Source organism: Mesoplodon densirostris, chromosome 16 (genome assembly GCF_025265405.1).
Source record: "Mesoplodon densirostris isolate mMesDen1 chromosome 16, mMesDen1 primary haplotype, whole genome shotgun sequence".
NCBI classification, from domain to species: Eukaryota; Metazoa; Chordata; class Mammalia; order Artiodactyla; family Ziphiidae; genus Mesoplodon; species Mesoplodon densirostris.
In genome coordinates this window covers 60,740,308-60,757,546 of record NC_082676.1, presented here as the reverse complement: position 1 = coordinate 60,757,546, position 17,239 = coordinate 60,740,308, and the positions used below count along the sequence as shown (strand labels likewise).

General features: G+C 44.7%; 1 protein-coding gene across 2 annotated transcripts in view; it reads left to right on the top strand.

The window, feature by feature from the left end:
- RBFOX1 (RNA binding fox-1 homolog 1) overlaps positions 1–17,239 on the top strand; it is a 381,057-nt gene that overhangs the window by 316,965 nt on the left and 46,853 nt on the right. For both annotated transcript variants that reach the window (XM_060079322.1, XM_060079321.1), the window contains exon 9: positions 7,485–7,617. In XM_060079322.1, coding sequence (XP_059935305.1) covers positions 7,485–7,617 — 133 coding nt within the window. The remainder of the gene's footprint in view (positions 1–7,484; positions 7,618–17,239) is intronic.

Sequence of the window (17,239 nt, the reverse complement as noted above, 5' to 3'; positions counted from 1 at the left end):
ATTACGTTTTCCATTTAATGCCATTTAAAGACAGTGACCTAGTTGTGTATAAATTCTGTGCTACAAACCAATTTTATGTACCTTTCTTTGAGATTTGTCTTGCAAAAATGTGCAAACATTTTTGCCATTTGGAAAAAAACCATCAGGTTTTTTTTGGGTTTTTTTTTTTTTTTTTTTTGGACAGTGCATTGTGAGGTTTATCATACAGTGCTGTGCCTGTGAAATGGAGCTATAGCTGGCTGTTTATTTCACCTCGGTATGTTACCTATTATGCCACATCTTAATTTATGGTCCAGCTTATGGAACGGGAGTTCCCTCAAGGGGAATCCTGTAGAACCGTGAACCTGCTGTTGAAACCTCGTCTGCACACCCAGAATTGTGTAAGTGGATATTTCCTACTGTAAATTACCCACGGAACAATTCAACCCCAAATGAGCATGAACATCTCTATCTTAAAACATTTCAAGGGTGGGGGAAGGGTGGCATTTACGAAGCAAAGGAGAGGAAGAGCAGACAAAGAGAGAGCCCCCCCCCCGCCCCTCCACCCCGCCTACCATCCTAAAGGCACACCTTTTCAGGGCATCTGGCAACCTCATGCAAATTCAAACCCGTGCACAAATGCAAAGAATAATTGCCCGTTAAAAGCAGTTGTATATTTTTATGGCTTTGATGCAGAATCTGCCCCCCTGTCGGGTTTTGCATCTGCTACTCTTCCATCTCTCCCGGAGCTCTAAAACTTTAATATGCAGTTTATAACCCTCAAGTATTTTCCACTGGTTTTGTGTATCTTCTCTTGGGATTTCCGGGCTGCTGAGATGATCTCATTTGTGTTTATTTTCGAAGGTAAGCACCACATTCGTAAAAGAGACCGGGGAGTGGGGGTGAGTGGGGGGCGATCACGTGTTCCTCACCGTAAATACATTGAAGGCAGAGCTGGTCGGAGGTAGGAGGTGGAGGCTTTGTCTTTGCGGGGAGAAAGGCAATCAGCAGTTGACACTTCGGTAAATGGCCCATTTGGCGGGGTTGATACACCCACACATCTTCTGTTTAAAAATGTTGATTTGCCTTGATAGTTGAGCACCTCACAGCACGCCTCTGGTTACATTCCTAAAGTTTCCGTTTCATTGAGTTCATTGGCGGAGGAGAACTCCTTATTGCCGAGAACTGAGATGGCTACTCTGCTAACCTCCTCCCAATATGCTCTGGATATAAATCTAGCCGAAGGTTGGGAGTGGGTGGGCTGCGGATGTTGATGTGTCAACAAGATGTGCAATTGGTATTTGCTCCAGAAGCTTTTGCCGTGTTTTCTTTGAGAGAAACTCATTTTTAGCTTATGAGTTAAATCCAATTTTCGTTGCAGTGATACCAGATTTTTCACTTTGATTCATGCTGGTTCAGGTTTAAGAGGAAACCTTTCCAGTATAATGAACCTATGTGTTTTTTTTTTTTCCAGTTCCTTGTCTCCCTCATGCCAGGAACTAAGGATTTATTTTGTATCCACAAAGCAGCCTTAATACTTTCCATTGTTCCCCATTGACGGTCTGTTTACATGCTTATTAACTTGAAGTTCAACTAGAAAAAAAAAATCAAACTCCAGCGTTGGCCTTCAGAAATAACTCTAGTTTGGTGTCTTTTCTTTCTAACATTGTTCTTTAATTAACAAAGAGGCATTTACAAATACTGGACAGGGTGACAGGTGGATGACTTTTATTAGCATTGATTTACTCCATCTCAGAAGTGGAGAGGACATTGTGAGTTTCCATTTGGCATTTTGCATTGGATTTATTAAACATTTATTGCCCACTTCCTGGACCCAAACTCCTGAACTGGGGTATTGATAGAGGACATGATAACTCAGCAAAAGAGACGTGTCACACTGAAATATAAGCACGTAATTAAGATGTCTTCTTGTTACTGAGCCCAAGTTCATGTGCTCAGTGCACAGTGAGGCCAAACAATACCTACATGTCAGAGTTTGGAGCACAGGAAGTTTTATTGCAAGGACATGCAAGGAGAGGGGTGGCTCAGAAAACCCCAAACTCCCCAAATGGTTTCAACAAAGCCAAGGTGAGAGAGGGGGCGTGGCTGGTTGTTGCAGACTTCTTGGTGTCAGAATCCTTTGTTCTTGTAGCTGTCTGGTAGGTCAGGTCAGGATGTTCCTGTAAACCTCCAGCAAGACAAATGTTATTCTCTGTTTTGAACTTTTTATCTCTATATGAATGGAAAAGTGTTATACCCTGAAAAGTCAGAGCCTTGAGAATGGGCTATCCTGTCTATTTCGGGCTCTAGACAACATTCTTAAATCGAAGCAAAAGTAATAGAATACAAAGGTTTAAGTGAAAGAAACAGATCTAACATGGAGTCAGACTTATTCTTCCCTATTACATTCTTTCTACATGGTTCAAGGATAAAGCCACTTTGGTTTTGTTTTAATCTATATCTGAATCATCTAAGTATTCACTTCACATATGCAGTTAACCATGATCAATAAGCCAACACACCTGGTAGGCAAGTAAAAATAAATAAATCAGTTCCTGCCATCCCATGTGAGTCTAAAGGAAGCTTGACAAACAGTTGTGGGTTTTTTGCCGTTGAAATTGACCATTTGGCAAGAGAAAGCCACACTGTCCTAAACCAGCCATAGGGGAAACGTCCTCTAATGGAGATGGGGAGAAACACAGAAGGCACGGCTATAAGTCAGGCGTGTTAGGGATTATAACGATTGCTATTTTCCATTGTTCCTTGTTGCACACATGTGTTGCACGCAGAGACTGAGATTTGCTGGGTTTCTAGGGAATGCTGTGTGGGGTTCCATGAAGGGAGGAACGTGACAGAGTTCCTTTTATAGACCAGACAGTCATCACCTGTCTGGGGAAAACGTCTGAACCCTGCTTTTCCCCCAGAAGTAGAAACCAATCTCCATACCCTGACACAGTGCAGCAGTAAATGTGAATTTAAATGAATTGAGGGTGGGCAGTATTTCCCAGTGCAGTATGTTTATCCAAGTTGTCTCCCTTTTTATCAGAATCACACATATTCCAAGTCTGGTTGCTATTTTTGGGCCAGTACAGCACCTTCTAAGTATGGGAGTAGTGATTGTTTTTATAAAGATGAGTGAGAGCCGGTGTGTTATTTGCACACTGTTTATCTGCAAATCTTGGGCAGGGTGCTTTGTATAAAGGACTGGATTATGGAAGGTGGAAGAGGAAGAGAAAGGGCCTCTACTGTCCCAGAAAGAAGGAGACTAACATGGGTTCACCATCAAAGGGTGTCCACGCATGGTGTTAGGTAGCTGATACCTGCACTGCTGTGTCAGGCAGTTTTCTAAATCAAATAGCAAAACAGATGGAGAGCACTGTCCTCATGGAGCTTGCATTTTAGCAATGGTGAGAGTCTTTTTCCTTCTATTACTTGATCAGTCAAGTTACTTGATTGCTAGTACAGCCAGGAAGGTTCATGGCAGCATTCTTCAGGAGGAGATTAGAAAATAAATGGAAGGGAGGAAGAGAAGGAGGGAGGAAGGGTGGGAGGGAGGGATGGACGCCTAATCTGGCCTCTGTATCTCAACACTGAATTACATCTTGGTGACAGAGTTTTGGGTGAAGTAGAAAGGAATAGCTTTATTGCTTTGCCAGGCAAAGGGGCCACAGCGAGATAATGCCCTCAAAATTGTGTGTCCTGACCTGGAGGGGGTAGTGAGGAGTTTTATAGTAATGGTTCAAAGAGGAGGGCGTGATCAGCTCCTGGACTTTCTTCTGATTGGTTGGTGGTGAGTAAGTAGTAAGTGAGAGTCAGCATCATCAACCTTCTGGTTCCAACCGGTCTGGGGTCTACGTGCTTGTGAGCAGCATACTGTTAACTTCTCCCACCTGGCAGGGGTTTCAGTATCTGCAAAACAGCTCAAAGATATTGTTATATGTATCCCTTGAGGGGGAACCAGGACCCTGCCCCAAGGCTGCACTATTGTCTCTTGACGGCTCCTCCCTTGTCTTCCCAACCCCTCCCTTCCCTGATTAGCAACTGTTTGAACCTGCCTGTTGAAACTCATGGAAGGGGACACAGAAAAGCTTTTGTGCCCAGGAGCCCCACAGGGTCCTGCTTATTTTCTGGAGGAAGGGAGGGAGGAAGAAAAGAGGGGAAGAGAAGAGAACATTCATCCATCACGGTGACTAGCTAGAGACTTCATTAAGAGACCCCTTGGCCAGCTCTAGATGGCAACAAGAAAGGGATAGCTGAGAAAACCATCCATCTTGGAGACTTATGTGCCTTCTCCATGAAGTCCCTGTTACAATGGAACCTCCTTATTTTACCTAAGGGTACTTGGCCTCCCAGGAAGTTGATGTGCAGTCCTTCCCTTGTTCCTTTAGCAAAATAAGAATCCCTCTAATGTGCCCTGCTTGGAGCAGCCCAAAGAGCCTGGTATTAAGACCTGCAAATCCCTTATCCTGTATCAAGAAGGATATTTTCTCCCTGCAGCAAAGGGGGTACAAAATGGCATCCTGGCTCTACCCTTCTAGCAGCTTGTGTTCCCCTTGCTCTACTGCTGAGCTTCTGTTTCATGTTCTATCTCAACATCTAAATCCTCCAAGAATTATTGTAAAACCTGCTTGTCGCTGAGAGGGATCTTGTCTGTCTCACTCCATGCCGTAGCCAGCGATAATGAATGGGTCAGCGTAATTACTGTGTTTCCTCACACAGGCAGCCAGCTGCTCTGCCAGATTGTGAACTTTTCATTTGCTTTATTTCAAAATCCAAGGTGTTCCTCTGAAAACTTAATATTTGAACTGTGGCAAGATAGTGCTGGAGTCAAAGGCACGCTTGCTCATTTTCTCCCCAGTCCTAAAGCCAACATCTCCTATCTCATGACTCTTGGGCTTTTACGATATTAGGATTTCCCTGCTTTTCCCATTGAGGTTGACACCTCTTTGCAATTTCAAGAACAGTAATTGAAACACCAGCCAGGAAACATGGGTGGTGAGGGCTGGAAAGCTGAGAATTAAGTACTGCTGTATGATTTGTCTTGAACGACAATTAGAAAAAAGAAATAACCTGGATGGTCTTCTCAGACATAAATAGAAAGATAAAAATCATTCTGGCTTGATTCTACCACCCTAGCATTTACCAGCATCATCACAGAAGGATATGGTAGAATCCACGAAACAGGATAGCTGTTGGCCATTCAAGAACACACAAAGAATTCCAGATGACAGCTAGTCTGCCTTAACTTCCGGGTCAAGGGTTATATTCCACTCCATGCAATTCCATGAATATAGAATTGGGAATGGCTCCTGTGGGAAATCCCACTTCCTTCTTCTCCCCACCCCTTGCCACCCACATGCAGCTGCAAACCTACTCTATCCAAGGACTCTGGGAGTAATGGGAATTGATGGGGTGAAGGGCTTCTACTCTTTATTTCTTTCCTTTTCTTTTAATTGAAGTATAGCTGATTTACAGTGTTGCATTAATTTCTGCTGTACAACAAAGTTATTCAGTTTTATATATTATATATATATCAATGCATTATTTTTTTACTATTCTTTTCCATTATGGTTTATCATAGGATAGTGCAGGTAGTTCCCTGTGCTATACAGTAGGACCTTGTTGTTTATCCATTCTATATATAGAAGCTCGCATCTGCTAACCCCTACCTCCCACTCCATCCCTCCCCCAGCCCCCTCCCCCTTGGCAACCACCAGTGTGTTCTCTGGGTGGAGGGCTTCTACTCTTGAACGTGATAGCGGGGAGGGGAAAAGCCCTTCTCGGCCGTTTGGATGTAGGCAAGTTTAACATAATATGAAATACAACACCCTGTGAGAGGCTAGGTATTCAGCAAAACAGAGATCCTGGCAGAGGATGTGCTGAGTTAACTCGGGGAAAGAGCTTCCTTGGCTGTGAGGCCTCTCTGAGCCTTTATGATCCTGTGATGCCAAGATCCTGTGATGCCAAGAGGAGCTGTGTCCTTCCCAGCCTTGCGCGGGGAGATACAAAGATTAATGGGATACGGTGGGAGGCCTCAAGGAGCTGGCAGGTGAATAGAAGAGGTAAAGTAATAAATGACTGATTTCTCTCAATACCTGTGAGAGGTTGGGTATTCTGCAAACTAGAGTTCCTGGAAAAATGAAGCTTGGGGGTTCTGGGTTAATGGTGTTAATGCACTTCCCTTACCTTAGGACTTTCTGAGCCTTTAATATAGTGCTCCTGGGACAGTATTTTCCTAAAAAAGCATCCCCTCCACGGAATTCAGTGTGGGCAACAGTGCCTGCTGCTAAGTGGGATGGGACAGGCATGGCCAGCATGGTGAGAGCAGTGAGATTCAGTGACAGAAAGAGCAGGAAGGCAGAGGTGGTGTTCTGAAGGCTTCAAGGGCCCTGATGCCTGAGGATTTGCAGACATCCTAGGAGGAATGACACCCCAGGCAGAGGAAGCCATATTCATTATCAGGGATCTCAAGCATCAGGCTTACTTTCCCTGCTGACTCCAAGTCATTCTGCTCAGAGAATTTTCCCCCAGGGAAGAAAACCCTGCCCAAACCCTTTCCTTCAGAGTCGAATTCCCACACTTCTCTGCAATTATGTTTGTGGTAGAAATGGTTTTATAAGCTGTATAAATGGTTAGGGGGCTGATGGGACCTTAGTAATAATTTGTTTCTTGGAGCCTGAGAGGGCCATACACCTACGCTGTGTACACTTGTCTCTAGGAATGCAGTATTTCAATTTAAAATTTTTAACAAGCAATATAGGTACATAAAGGAAAATAAGGGAAAAAAATGAAAATGGGTTGGGGAAAAGCTATGAACAGACAACTAACATTTACTTATGAAGTTCAGCCCCAGAGATAACTACAAACACATTGAAATATGTGTGTATATGAATTTGTATATATAACTATATAAATACGCACACATATATAAATATGCACATATACATATTCACATAACACATGCATGTGTACATGTATGTACACACAAACATCCAGGTATATTGTATATACACATATATACATATATTCACTTCCACATGCACACATGCTTGTACAGATGTATGTGTACATATACACATATGCATAGTGTGTGCTCATCCACGTATATATTACACTATGCATATGTGTATATGTATGCATGTGGATAGATGGGTGATAGGTAGACAGATTTGAGAGCACACTGCACATACATCTTGCAATCTGTTGCAATACCTTTTTAAAAATTTAAGTTTGTGCAGTGAGCTTTTCTCCCGTTATTAAGAATGGTCTGTCCTTGACCTTGGGCACAGGGACCACGGGCTGAACTACCCCATCCTCTCTGGAATCAGACCTGGGTCTCCTCCCTCCTACCCGCCTTTGGAAGCCTGACTCTGAGAAGGAAGCGGGGCAGGTGTCCAGCCTTGGCCTGCGGGGAGAAGGGTCCTGAGTGGGGGTGGGGAGGGGCGGGTGATTCCCTCAAAGGCAGGAGTGCCTCTGAAAGCTCTTCTCTCTCCTGTCGCCCGCAGTGCCCGGCTTCCCGTATCCAGCCGCCACCGCCGCGGCCGCCTACCGAGGGGCGCACCTGAGAGGCCGCGGCCGCACCGTGTACAACACCTTCCGGGCCGCGGCGCCCCCGCCCCCGATCCCAGCCTACGGCGGGTAAGTGGGGCAGCCCCCCGACCCCGGGCGGGCCTCCCGCACCAGCACCCCTTGCGTGCGATCTAGCGCATGCCGGTCTTGACCGCCCCCCCGGAGCCGCCCGGCATGCAGCCCGCGCGCTTGCTGTGCAGCACCTTGCAAAGAGTCTTGAAAAATGAGTGTAATTCGTCTTGTCATGGTTGGTGCCTTTAAGCATTCTACATGTCACATTTTGTTATGTAAATTCTCTTTGAGACTGAATGCTGGAGAACAGAGAAATGGTTACAGCCCAAGACGTCTTTCTGATGATTGCAAACATCTGGTGATTAAGGAGGTTGGATCACATTTGCCCTTTGAATCCCTCGGTGGAGGGACAGGAGGGTTTCAAACGTACAATTCACTGGGGCGGTCTTGTCCCCCTCCCCAAAGACATCTTGTGCTTCAAGGTGAATGAACCTTTGGCCCAGAAGAGAAAATTAGGTGTCGAGTCTAACGCAAACTCTTGAAGTTCAAAGAAATTGGAAGTGACTCATTTAGTTAGATTTTCCAAAATGGCCTTTGCCTTCCTTTTTCCCTCTCTGAGGACAATGCAGATTGATTTGTTCCCCAAGGCCCGTTTGGTCTTTCTGTACATGGACTTTACTATTGCCGAGTGAATATCAAGGAATGGTGGTGAATGCTGAAGAAAAAAAAATTGGTACTGGTGTAATGGGCTGCTTTCTTGGAGTGCTACCCGTTCTGCCTTGCTGTTAGGAATCCTCCTAGAACATTCTGGCCCCCTGGCGTCGGAGAGAGGGAAGTCTCTAAGGCAGTGGCCCTCATGGGACATTGGGAATGTCTGGAGACATTTTTGTTTGTTGTGATAGTATCTACTGGGTGAAGGCCAGGGCTGCTGCTAAAAATCCTACAATGTACAGGACAGGACAGGACGGCCTCCCACCACGCCCCCCAACACAAAGAGTTACGGGGCCCAAATGCCAGTAGTACCGCTCAAAGGAAAACTCAACTCTACCCAGCACAGTCTGGCCAGGAGACTGGCTTTCTGGCCTCTAGAAAGAATCTGGCTATATTCAGGACTGTGTGAAAGGGTTAAATGCATTTTCTATAGCTCTTTGGCTTATCCATGTTTTAGAAAACCTGAATAAGCCTGGATCATCTCTATTCTGATGACAAAGGGAAACACTCTTTGTTCATTATTTATTCATATCTCACGCATTCCCAAGTAGAGCATTTGAAGTGTTTTAAAAACAAATGCAATGAAACAAAGTTAAGAATATTAAGAAGTGAAATTTGATGAAATCATCAGGAAGGGAAAATAAAAGCAGAGAAATAAGACAATGTCTATTATTTCTGTATTGTCATTAGAGTTTTTTTACCGAAAAGGTGGAGGATAATAACGAACCAAAGATGCATCGGCCTTAAATTCTCCCAACCCTCCAAAACAATGTGTCTGCATGTCCTAAGCCTCATATATCTGACCGTGTACTGTAAGGAATCATTGCTAGTATGATCATTATCTCCAGCCCACAGTGTCGAGCCCATTTTTAGATTCAAAAAAGCAGAAACAAAGATTTGTTATTCCCAAGGTCACATCATGAGTTATGAAGAAAAAATAAGTTACCCTTTAGGCTCATGAAAGCAAGATTCATAAGCTGTAAATGCAGAATTGCCTGTTTATATCACATTAGTTTGTCTGAAAATCATTATCTTACCTTAGTAGATGGTAATTGTCGCTTTTTGGTCTATGTACCCTCAATATATCACTACTCTATTGAACAGAAAAAAATAAAATTGTATGGCTTATCCTCATGTGAACAATTTATAAAAATCTCAGAGTAACACACCTGCTGTAAAATTGAAATTTGCTAACTTATAATGAACTTGCTCTTTGCTGGCAATAACCAGGTATAACTAATGCCACGTTCGCCAGGGAGAGAACCAGGCATCTCCAAGCGGTGAAGCACGTTGTTGGTGACTGCTTTGGACATGATTTCATTTTAATATTCCAGTGATCTTCCTCATCATTTTGGTTATAATGGTGAATTGTGCCTCTTCACTGGCAATATTATGGTTGGAATTCTGAAACCACACCTAGTAGGAAGAGAAAATTCTCAAGACGGGCAGAGTAGGAAATTCAGAAGGGCTAAGGGTGTGTGTGTCCATGTGTGCATGTTCTATAAGAGAAGATTGAAAAGGAGGAAATTCAGCCAGTTGCCTGGGTGTTTTGCTGGATTACAAACTGCCTGGAGTGCTTTGCAACAAAATGAAAATGTGTGAACTCAGCATCTTCAATGAAGGTTCCTTTCCCTTCATTGGCTTAGGCTGAAGGAGTCCATGGGGGAAGGGGCTGGGAGGGGCAGCCCATCTTGGAGAGGAAAAGAGCTGAGCAGGACACAGCAGACATTGGCTGGAGTCCAGAGCGCCCTGATCTATGTTGAGTGGAAGCAAGTAGCAGAGAGGTTGGAAACCCATTTCTGTTTCCAGGATGACATGATCAGGATTCAGGTGGTCCCGGGAATAGTGTGGATTTCCTGTAGCTGTTTGTCTTCAAAGTTCTTTAGTTTCCTGATTTCTAGATTTGACTGTCTTTCCTCCAGTCCGGTTAATTGCTTCTCTCAGCTGATGCACTGTCTTATGCTAAGGATGCTGAGGCACATGGCGCCTTTGGAGGAGTTTCTTACAGTCAGGCACAGGGAACACCATAGATGCTAACGATTTCAACAAATGTGATAAGTGATAAGATAGGGTGTTGAGTGGGCACCAGCTTGGGTTCCAGAAAGCTTCCAGAGAGAGAAGAAACCCAATCATTTCCATTATAAATCAATTAAACTTCAGTTCAAAAAAAATTTTTTTTGAAAAGTTTAAAACCCAAAAAGAAAACGAAAGAAAGAAAATCCAATCATTTCCTAAATTGCCACATTAAGCTCTCATTCTGTGATGCTCCCTCATACACAGAGGTCCCCATCTTTTTATAAGCCATCATGTAAAAAATACTGCATTTATTTAGGAAGAATCTATTTTTCCCATTGTCACCAATTGAAGACACATCTGTCATCCTAAACCTCTGTTTTCCATGAAGTATCCAATATGAATACTCTGTTACTAAAATCGCAGCGAAGAATGTGTCATTTATCCTATGTCCATGTATAGCTTCCTTTTTTTTTTTTTCTGAGAGATTGAAACAAATCCACAGAACCTCCAAGGCCACCTTTGTGAAGCCTTGAGTGACCCTTGGAAGTATCCAACGTCAAGATAATCACCCAGGAGGATTCACTAAGGATGCTCTTACATTTCCTTTTACTGATTTGGTTTTTCCCTCCACGTCCTGATATTTTCTGAAATTTCTCCCAGCAAGTAAACAATGTAGGTTATGAAGAGCCCTATCTCCTCTTTCTCACATAGCTAAATAGAAAGTTATTGGGACATTAATTCATGATCACTCCTGGTGGCAGGGGGGAAGGCTCTACTTGGACCAGGGATCACAGGAATGAGAGGAAAGCCCTAGCCTGGGCCAATCAACCCCTTAGTGATTGCCAGCATTAACTGAGTGAGAATGGGTGATGAGTTAGAAAGCTAGTGTCTACACAGTCTATAAGATTGTTACAATCCAATAAAGACACAGACTATGGGGCAGATGAGATTAGCTCCTGCTCTTCTATCTCATACTACCCTGGGTAGCTGACTTAATCTCTGCAGGCACAGTTGCCTTAGCAGGTGAGTGAAGACTACACCTGCCTCCGTAGGGTTGATAGAGGATGAAGTAGGGAGATGCAGGTAAGGTTACAACTTAATCAGTTCCATCAAATGGCACGTGTTAAGTGAACTGGAGCTACTGTTGTTGCTGTTGATGTGGTTATTGACATTTTATTAGTTGCTCATACTCCCCTCTTTCTCAAGGGTCCCCTTTGGCTTATGTTGAGTACCCATATCTTTCCTTCCATGAGTCACGTACCCATTGGCTGGGGGACTCCTACAGTTCACAGACCTCCATTCCCCATAAGCCACAGAGATGGCTTTGGACACAGGCACTTCAGTGGTTTAAGGAATCTGTAGATTGGAAATAAAATATTAACTAGTGAACAGTCTCGGAGAGCTAAATGGACCAAGTCATCCATATTTCTCCTTGCATTTGCTCCTGGAGTCTGTTTAGATAAACGGCTACCATGTCCAGTCTGTCTTCCTAGGACTCATATTTGGGAAGGTAGAAGCGTCAGAGACACATACACCAGACTCAGTACAACATCGGATGTTACAGGACAGCAACTAAACCTCAATCCTCTCCCCACAAAACCCTATGAGGTTGGCCTCACCAAGTTCTTGTTCTTAATTAGTTAATTAATTAATTAACAGCACCTTATCAAGTTCCTACTATGTACCAATCGTATTGTATGGGACTAGGGATATAGAGAACCATAGGAGATTTTTTAAATTATTATTATTATTCTAAGTTAAGCACCCAGCATTTGCTATAGGGTTTTTATCTTGGCTCTCTGGATATTTTTGAGCAACACATTTTGTACTTTCTCAAGTCATTAATTATGTCACATGTATGTACAACTTCTCGGAGTTACCATGAGAAGTATTTTGAGCTAATATGCTACTCTAAGTGCAAGAAAGATATGGTGGTATCCCAGGAAAAAACTTCTTACAGTTGCTCAGTGCAAGAATGAAGCCCATACACAGAGCCTTTGGGAGTGCTTTCAGGTTAGGTCCTGAAGAAGCCTTTAGAACAGTGTGTGCAAACCTTTCTTTCTGTAAATCAACCATGTTTTTTGGTTTTAATTTATAAATGTCTTATCCTCAGATTGTATTATCTGATGCTTGGGAAGTTTCTTGACGAACATAAACTTTAGGTCATCATCACCTAGCCCCAGAATACTTTCCAGAATTGTCTTTAGCTTTTTTGGTTTTTTGGTTTTGCCGTGAATTCTTGTTTAAATTCTCAGCCAGTTTTAAAAATGTAACCTCTTACATAAAAAAAAAAAAAAAGCCTCTTAATTGAGTGCATTTAAAGACAAACACTCTAAGTCAGTGGTTCTTAAATTTGGGGGGAGAAAGTGGGATGTCACAGATGCCTTTTTTTTTTTTTTTTTTTTTTTTTTTTTTTTTTTTTTTGCTGTACGCGGGCCTCTCACTGCTGTGGCCTCTCCCGTTGCGGAGCACAGGCTCCGGACACACAGGCTCCGCGGCCATGGCTCGCGGGCCCAGCCGCTCAGCGGCATGTGGGATCCTCCGGGATCGGGGCACGAACCCGCGTCCCCTGCATCGGCAGGCGGACTCTCAACCACTGCGCCACCAGGGAGGCCCACAGATGCCTTTGATAATCTAATTAAAATATGTATTTTCCCAAGGAAAATGTCAGTGTACATACACTGTACAATTCTATACAAATGCTAGTGAGTTTATGGACCCACCTGATATCCATTCAAAAACAACTAGATTTGAATGCATTAAAAATATTATTTTCCACATGGAATGGGCAGTAAGATAAAGCAGCTTTAAATAACCTTTCCTTCAAGAATGTATTTGTGGCTGGGATATATTATGTTACACAAGCAGATTGTATAGTTTGGGCATCGCATGATTTCTTTCTTTCCTTTTTTTATAAAGTAAACTAATTTGTTATAGAGCAATCATTCCCTGCTTGCATTCATTCAAATATTTAACTCCTGTTATTACCTTTCTAAGAAAATGAGATGTGCATTTGCATTACGCTCTTGCAAAAGCATATCGCAGTTCCGAAGAGATTACAATTACCTTTGCATGGCTAGACAGACCGCCTCTGCATTAAAATAAGGCTGCGCCTGTTCAATGCATGATGGCAACTCTCTTCTCTTGTACTGGGATGTGGCTAATTTATCGATAGCTACGCATTAGACATCATCCCCTGCCCTCCTTTCCCTTCACAAATGCACCTGTTTAGTGGGGTTTTAAAAAAATGTTTGGATCCATTCTTTTTTTTTTTTTTCCTTTTTGCGTTATGTGGGCCTCTCACTGTTGTGGCCTCTCCCGTTGCAGAGCACAGGCTCCGGACGCGCAGGCCCAGCGGCCATGGCTCACGGGCCCAGCCGCTCCGCGGCATATGGGATCCTCCCAGTCCGGGGCACGAACCCGTATCCCCTGTATCGGCAGGCGGACTCTCAACCACTGCGCCACCAGGGAGGCCCCCTGGATCCATTCTTGAAAACCAGCATGGGACTTTCTAAGAGCTTGCCTATAACCAGCTCCTATTTAGAATAGGACCTAGGAAGCTGACCTTCAGGGTTGTCTCAGATGTAAAGTAAAATGACACGTGGAGGTTGGTGCTCCATAGGGCAATAAGCCTATTTGTCCTAGGACCGGCAGCGTCAGCATCCCGTAACTTGTTAAAAATGCAAATTCTTAGACCCAACCTCCCCACTCCGCCATCCAGATCTATTGATTCAGAACCTCTGGGCTGGGCATGAGGCCCAGCCATCTGTGTTTTAACAGGCCCTCGAGGTGGTCCTGATGCCTGCTGAAGTTTGACCACTGCTGCCTGCCATGACAATTAAAATTTTGGGCTGTGAAGCCGATAACAACCTGGGCTAGAATCCCAGCTTCTTCGTCAGTACCTAGTTCTCTCCGTTTCACTCTCTTGATGTCCAAAGAGGCTATAATAACATTATCCGTCTCATAGGGGTATTTTGAGGATTAGGTGGGGTAATAATAATTAGGTCAGACTAGGGACGGACACAGAGGCATCGCTCTCTAGGTGTGAGGGCTTGTGGCGATCACATTCATGCTGTGACTTAGGAAAAAAACACACAGTATTGTGATGAAACTCGCAGCCCATCAAATGGCTTTGTTTCATGTGGCCAATGAGGTTGGCCGTATCGGTTCCTAGTTTTTTGGAGTCATTGTGAAGGTAGATCACTCCCCCTCTGGTTTGTTTCTCTCCAAACTGTGCAGGTGTTGCCCATAGTGAAAACCAGCAGTCCCTATCCTGGGCGGTTTGTAAGAGCAGCTAGAATTCTCCACTTCCTTTCTTAGGGAAGCCACCACAGTTGGCTGAGCCTCTGAACACCCCCAAACTAGAAATTATGCCCTGGACCCTGTAGACATCGGACCTTGCATTGGCTGTTCCCTTTGCCTGGCTTGCTTTCCCTCCCTAGTTCCTCTTGAACTAGCTCAGGCGCTGGGGTTTCTGGGCCATTCACTGGGGTTCCCTCACCTCCGATGCCAGCCCTCCTCCTTCCATCACCAGGTCAGAGCGCCATCATTCCCCTCCTCCGCAGCAGCTCTCGCGGCTGCCACCTTACACCAGTGTACCTGGCTTTGTGCCTCCCTGTAAGCTCCCTGAGGGCAGCCTTAGCTGGTGCACTTGCCCTGAGCCTCAGCATCGTGGTTGGAGTGTAGTAAGCATTTCAACAGCAGAGGAATAGGGCTCATCAGTCAGTTTGTTTGAGTCTGTTCAAATGAGATGCCAGATCACATGTTCCCTTTGGTTCTCCGTCTTGTAAATGTGGGATGTCAGAGTCCCTGAGTAATCTTCCGTGGTCCCTGGTGGAGGGCAGAGCGTGGCAGCCAGGTCACCCGGCTGAACAAGCCCAAGGCAAACATCGGGGCCTGTTCCTGACTCACTTCTGGGAGCTGTTGGTACCCAGAGGCTTGCCATGGAGGCACGCAGCTGGCTGCAGTGCACAAGAGCTTGTCCTGATGAAAGAAGGGGCCCTTTTCTCAGCCAGAGCTCTGCCTCAGCCACTCCTGGTCCTGTGCCCCCTGGAACAGCCCCCAATATCTGCTCCATTATTCACAGAAGAGCAGACACAGATGGAGTTCCCCTCTACAAATATTTAGAGAAAGGCATCCCTTCCCATATTTGAATGTATATTAATGTTTGGTTAAATAGTAATATATTATTCACATGTGCATCACATTCTGTCTAGCCTCTTGCACGGGTATCCTAAGTCTGGGTCCAGGTTTTTGGGTTTTTATTGTTTGTTTGTTTGTTTTTGGCCTCACTGCGTGACTTGTGGGATCTTAGTTCCCTAACTAGGGATCGAACCCATGCCCCCTGCAATGGAAGCTCAGAGTCCTAACCACTGGACCACCAGGGAAGTCCCAGGGTCCAGTTTTCGAATCTTACCCCCTCCCCCATTGACAACAGCCATTGATGCTGAATAACCAGATGAAGATTCTACCTAGAATTGCTCTGTGTCACCTTCTGTCACCTACTAATGGCCAACCCCCCCTTTAAACTATGGGCAGTATTCACTCAATAGATATTTACTTACATCTTCAGTGTGAAAAGCAATGTGTTGGCCATCAAGTGGGATGGAATGTCGAGTAAGCTGTTGGGTGCAACTTTCAGGGCGAAAGGAGCTGCCTACACAAATGCCTGTAATATTTGACCAATATTTAAAATGGTTGGACCAAGTGAGGATTCGAGGATCGGAAAACGTGATGCTGGTGTTCACGGGAAGGAGGAAAAACTCCGCTTGGGTTGGGCGCTGGATAAAGCGCATAGCGATGTGATATTTAATTAGAACTTTGTTGGCAACTCCCTTGCTCATCGCTTTGCACACATCACCTAACTCAGTCCTCCCTTGACATGGGCACTTACCTCTTTCCGCATTTTGCAGATGAAGAAGTGAAGCTCAGATAGCTTAGGTCATTAGTCCCAGGGCGCATAGCTGCTGACTGCTGAGGCTGTGACCCAGGTGCCCGTGGGTTTCGTCTCTAACTTGGCTCTTGAATGGTGCTCTGCTTCTGGATGAGGTCATCAGGAGATAAGGCTTCCCTGGCACAAGGACCGGCACTTGCAAGGGCGTGATGTCATGGAGGAATGGACAGTGTGACGTCTTGGAGGAATGGACAGTGCTCTTCAGATCTGGCTGAATGATCAGCTCTGGGCCCAGTCTTGTTGGCAGAGGCCAGCCCTGCCTTCTGACCCCCAACAGGCAGTATCTTTTTATGTTGCAAATGTTGAAAGAGAAATCAACCCCTAGCTCAGGATGCCACTTTCCTCTGTATCTCGGATTAGGGTTTGACGCTGCTTGACAAGTGCTCTTGTGAACCGGAGCCCCTTTTCAACCCAAATAAAAACAGCTGAAAGCGATTCCTACTGACCTCCTTAGCATGTGAAATCCCTGCCCCGTTTTTAAAGATGATGGTACTTGGGGTTTAACCAATCAACTCTGAAAAGCTCTGAGAAGCACACTGCAGTGTTCTCCAGCAAACCAGTGTCACTGCCGTGTGCGCGTGTGCATGTGTGTGTTGTCAAGTGTCTCCCCCTGGCTCTCGATATGCTTGGCTTACCTGCGGGTCCACTCTGCTCCTGAAACCTGCTGGAATCCTTCGGTAATCAAAGTCCTGCTTCTGTTAGGACTGCAGCTCCATTCGACGGTGGGGCGCATTGGAGAATTTGCAGTGGGGCGCATTTGACAGAACCATAAATCATCTGTAAACTCCATGGGAAGAGATCAGGGAAGGTTATTAATAACAACTGCTAACCTTTGAAAATATGCCTTAGAAACCCGCATTTTTGTATTTGAGATGTTTTGGGATCTTCACAAAGGCCTGTGAGATGCGCAAGCTACATGGGATCCTCATTAAACCCGTTTTACTGCTTAGGAATTTTAAGTCAGTTTCCTAGGATCACAGAGCTGTGAGCTTCTTTTCC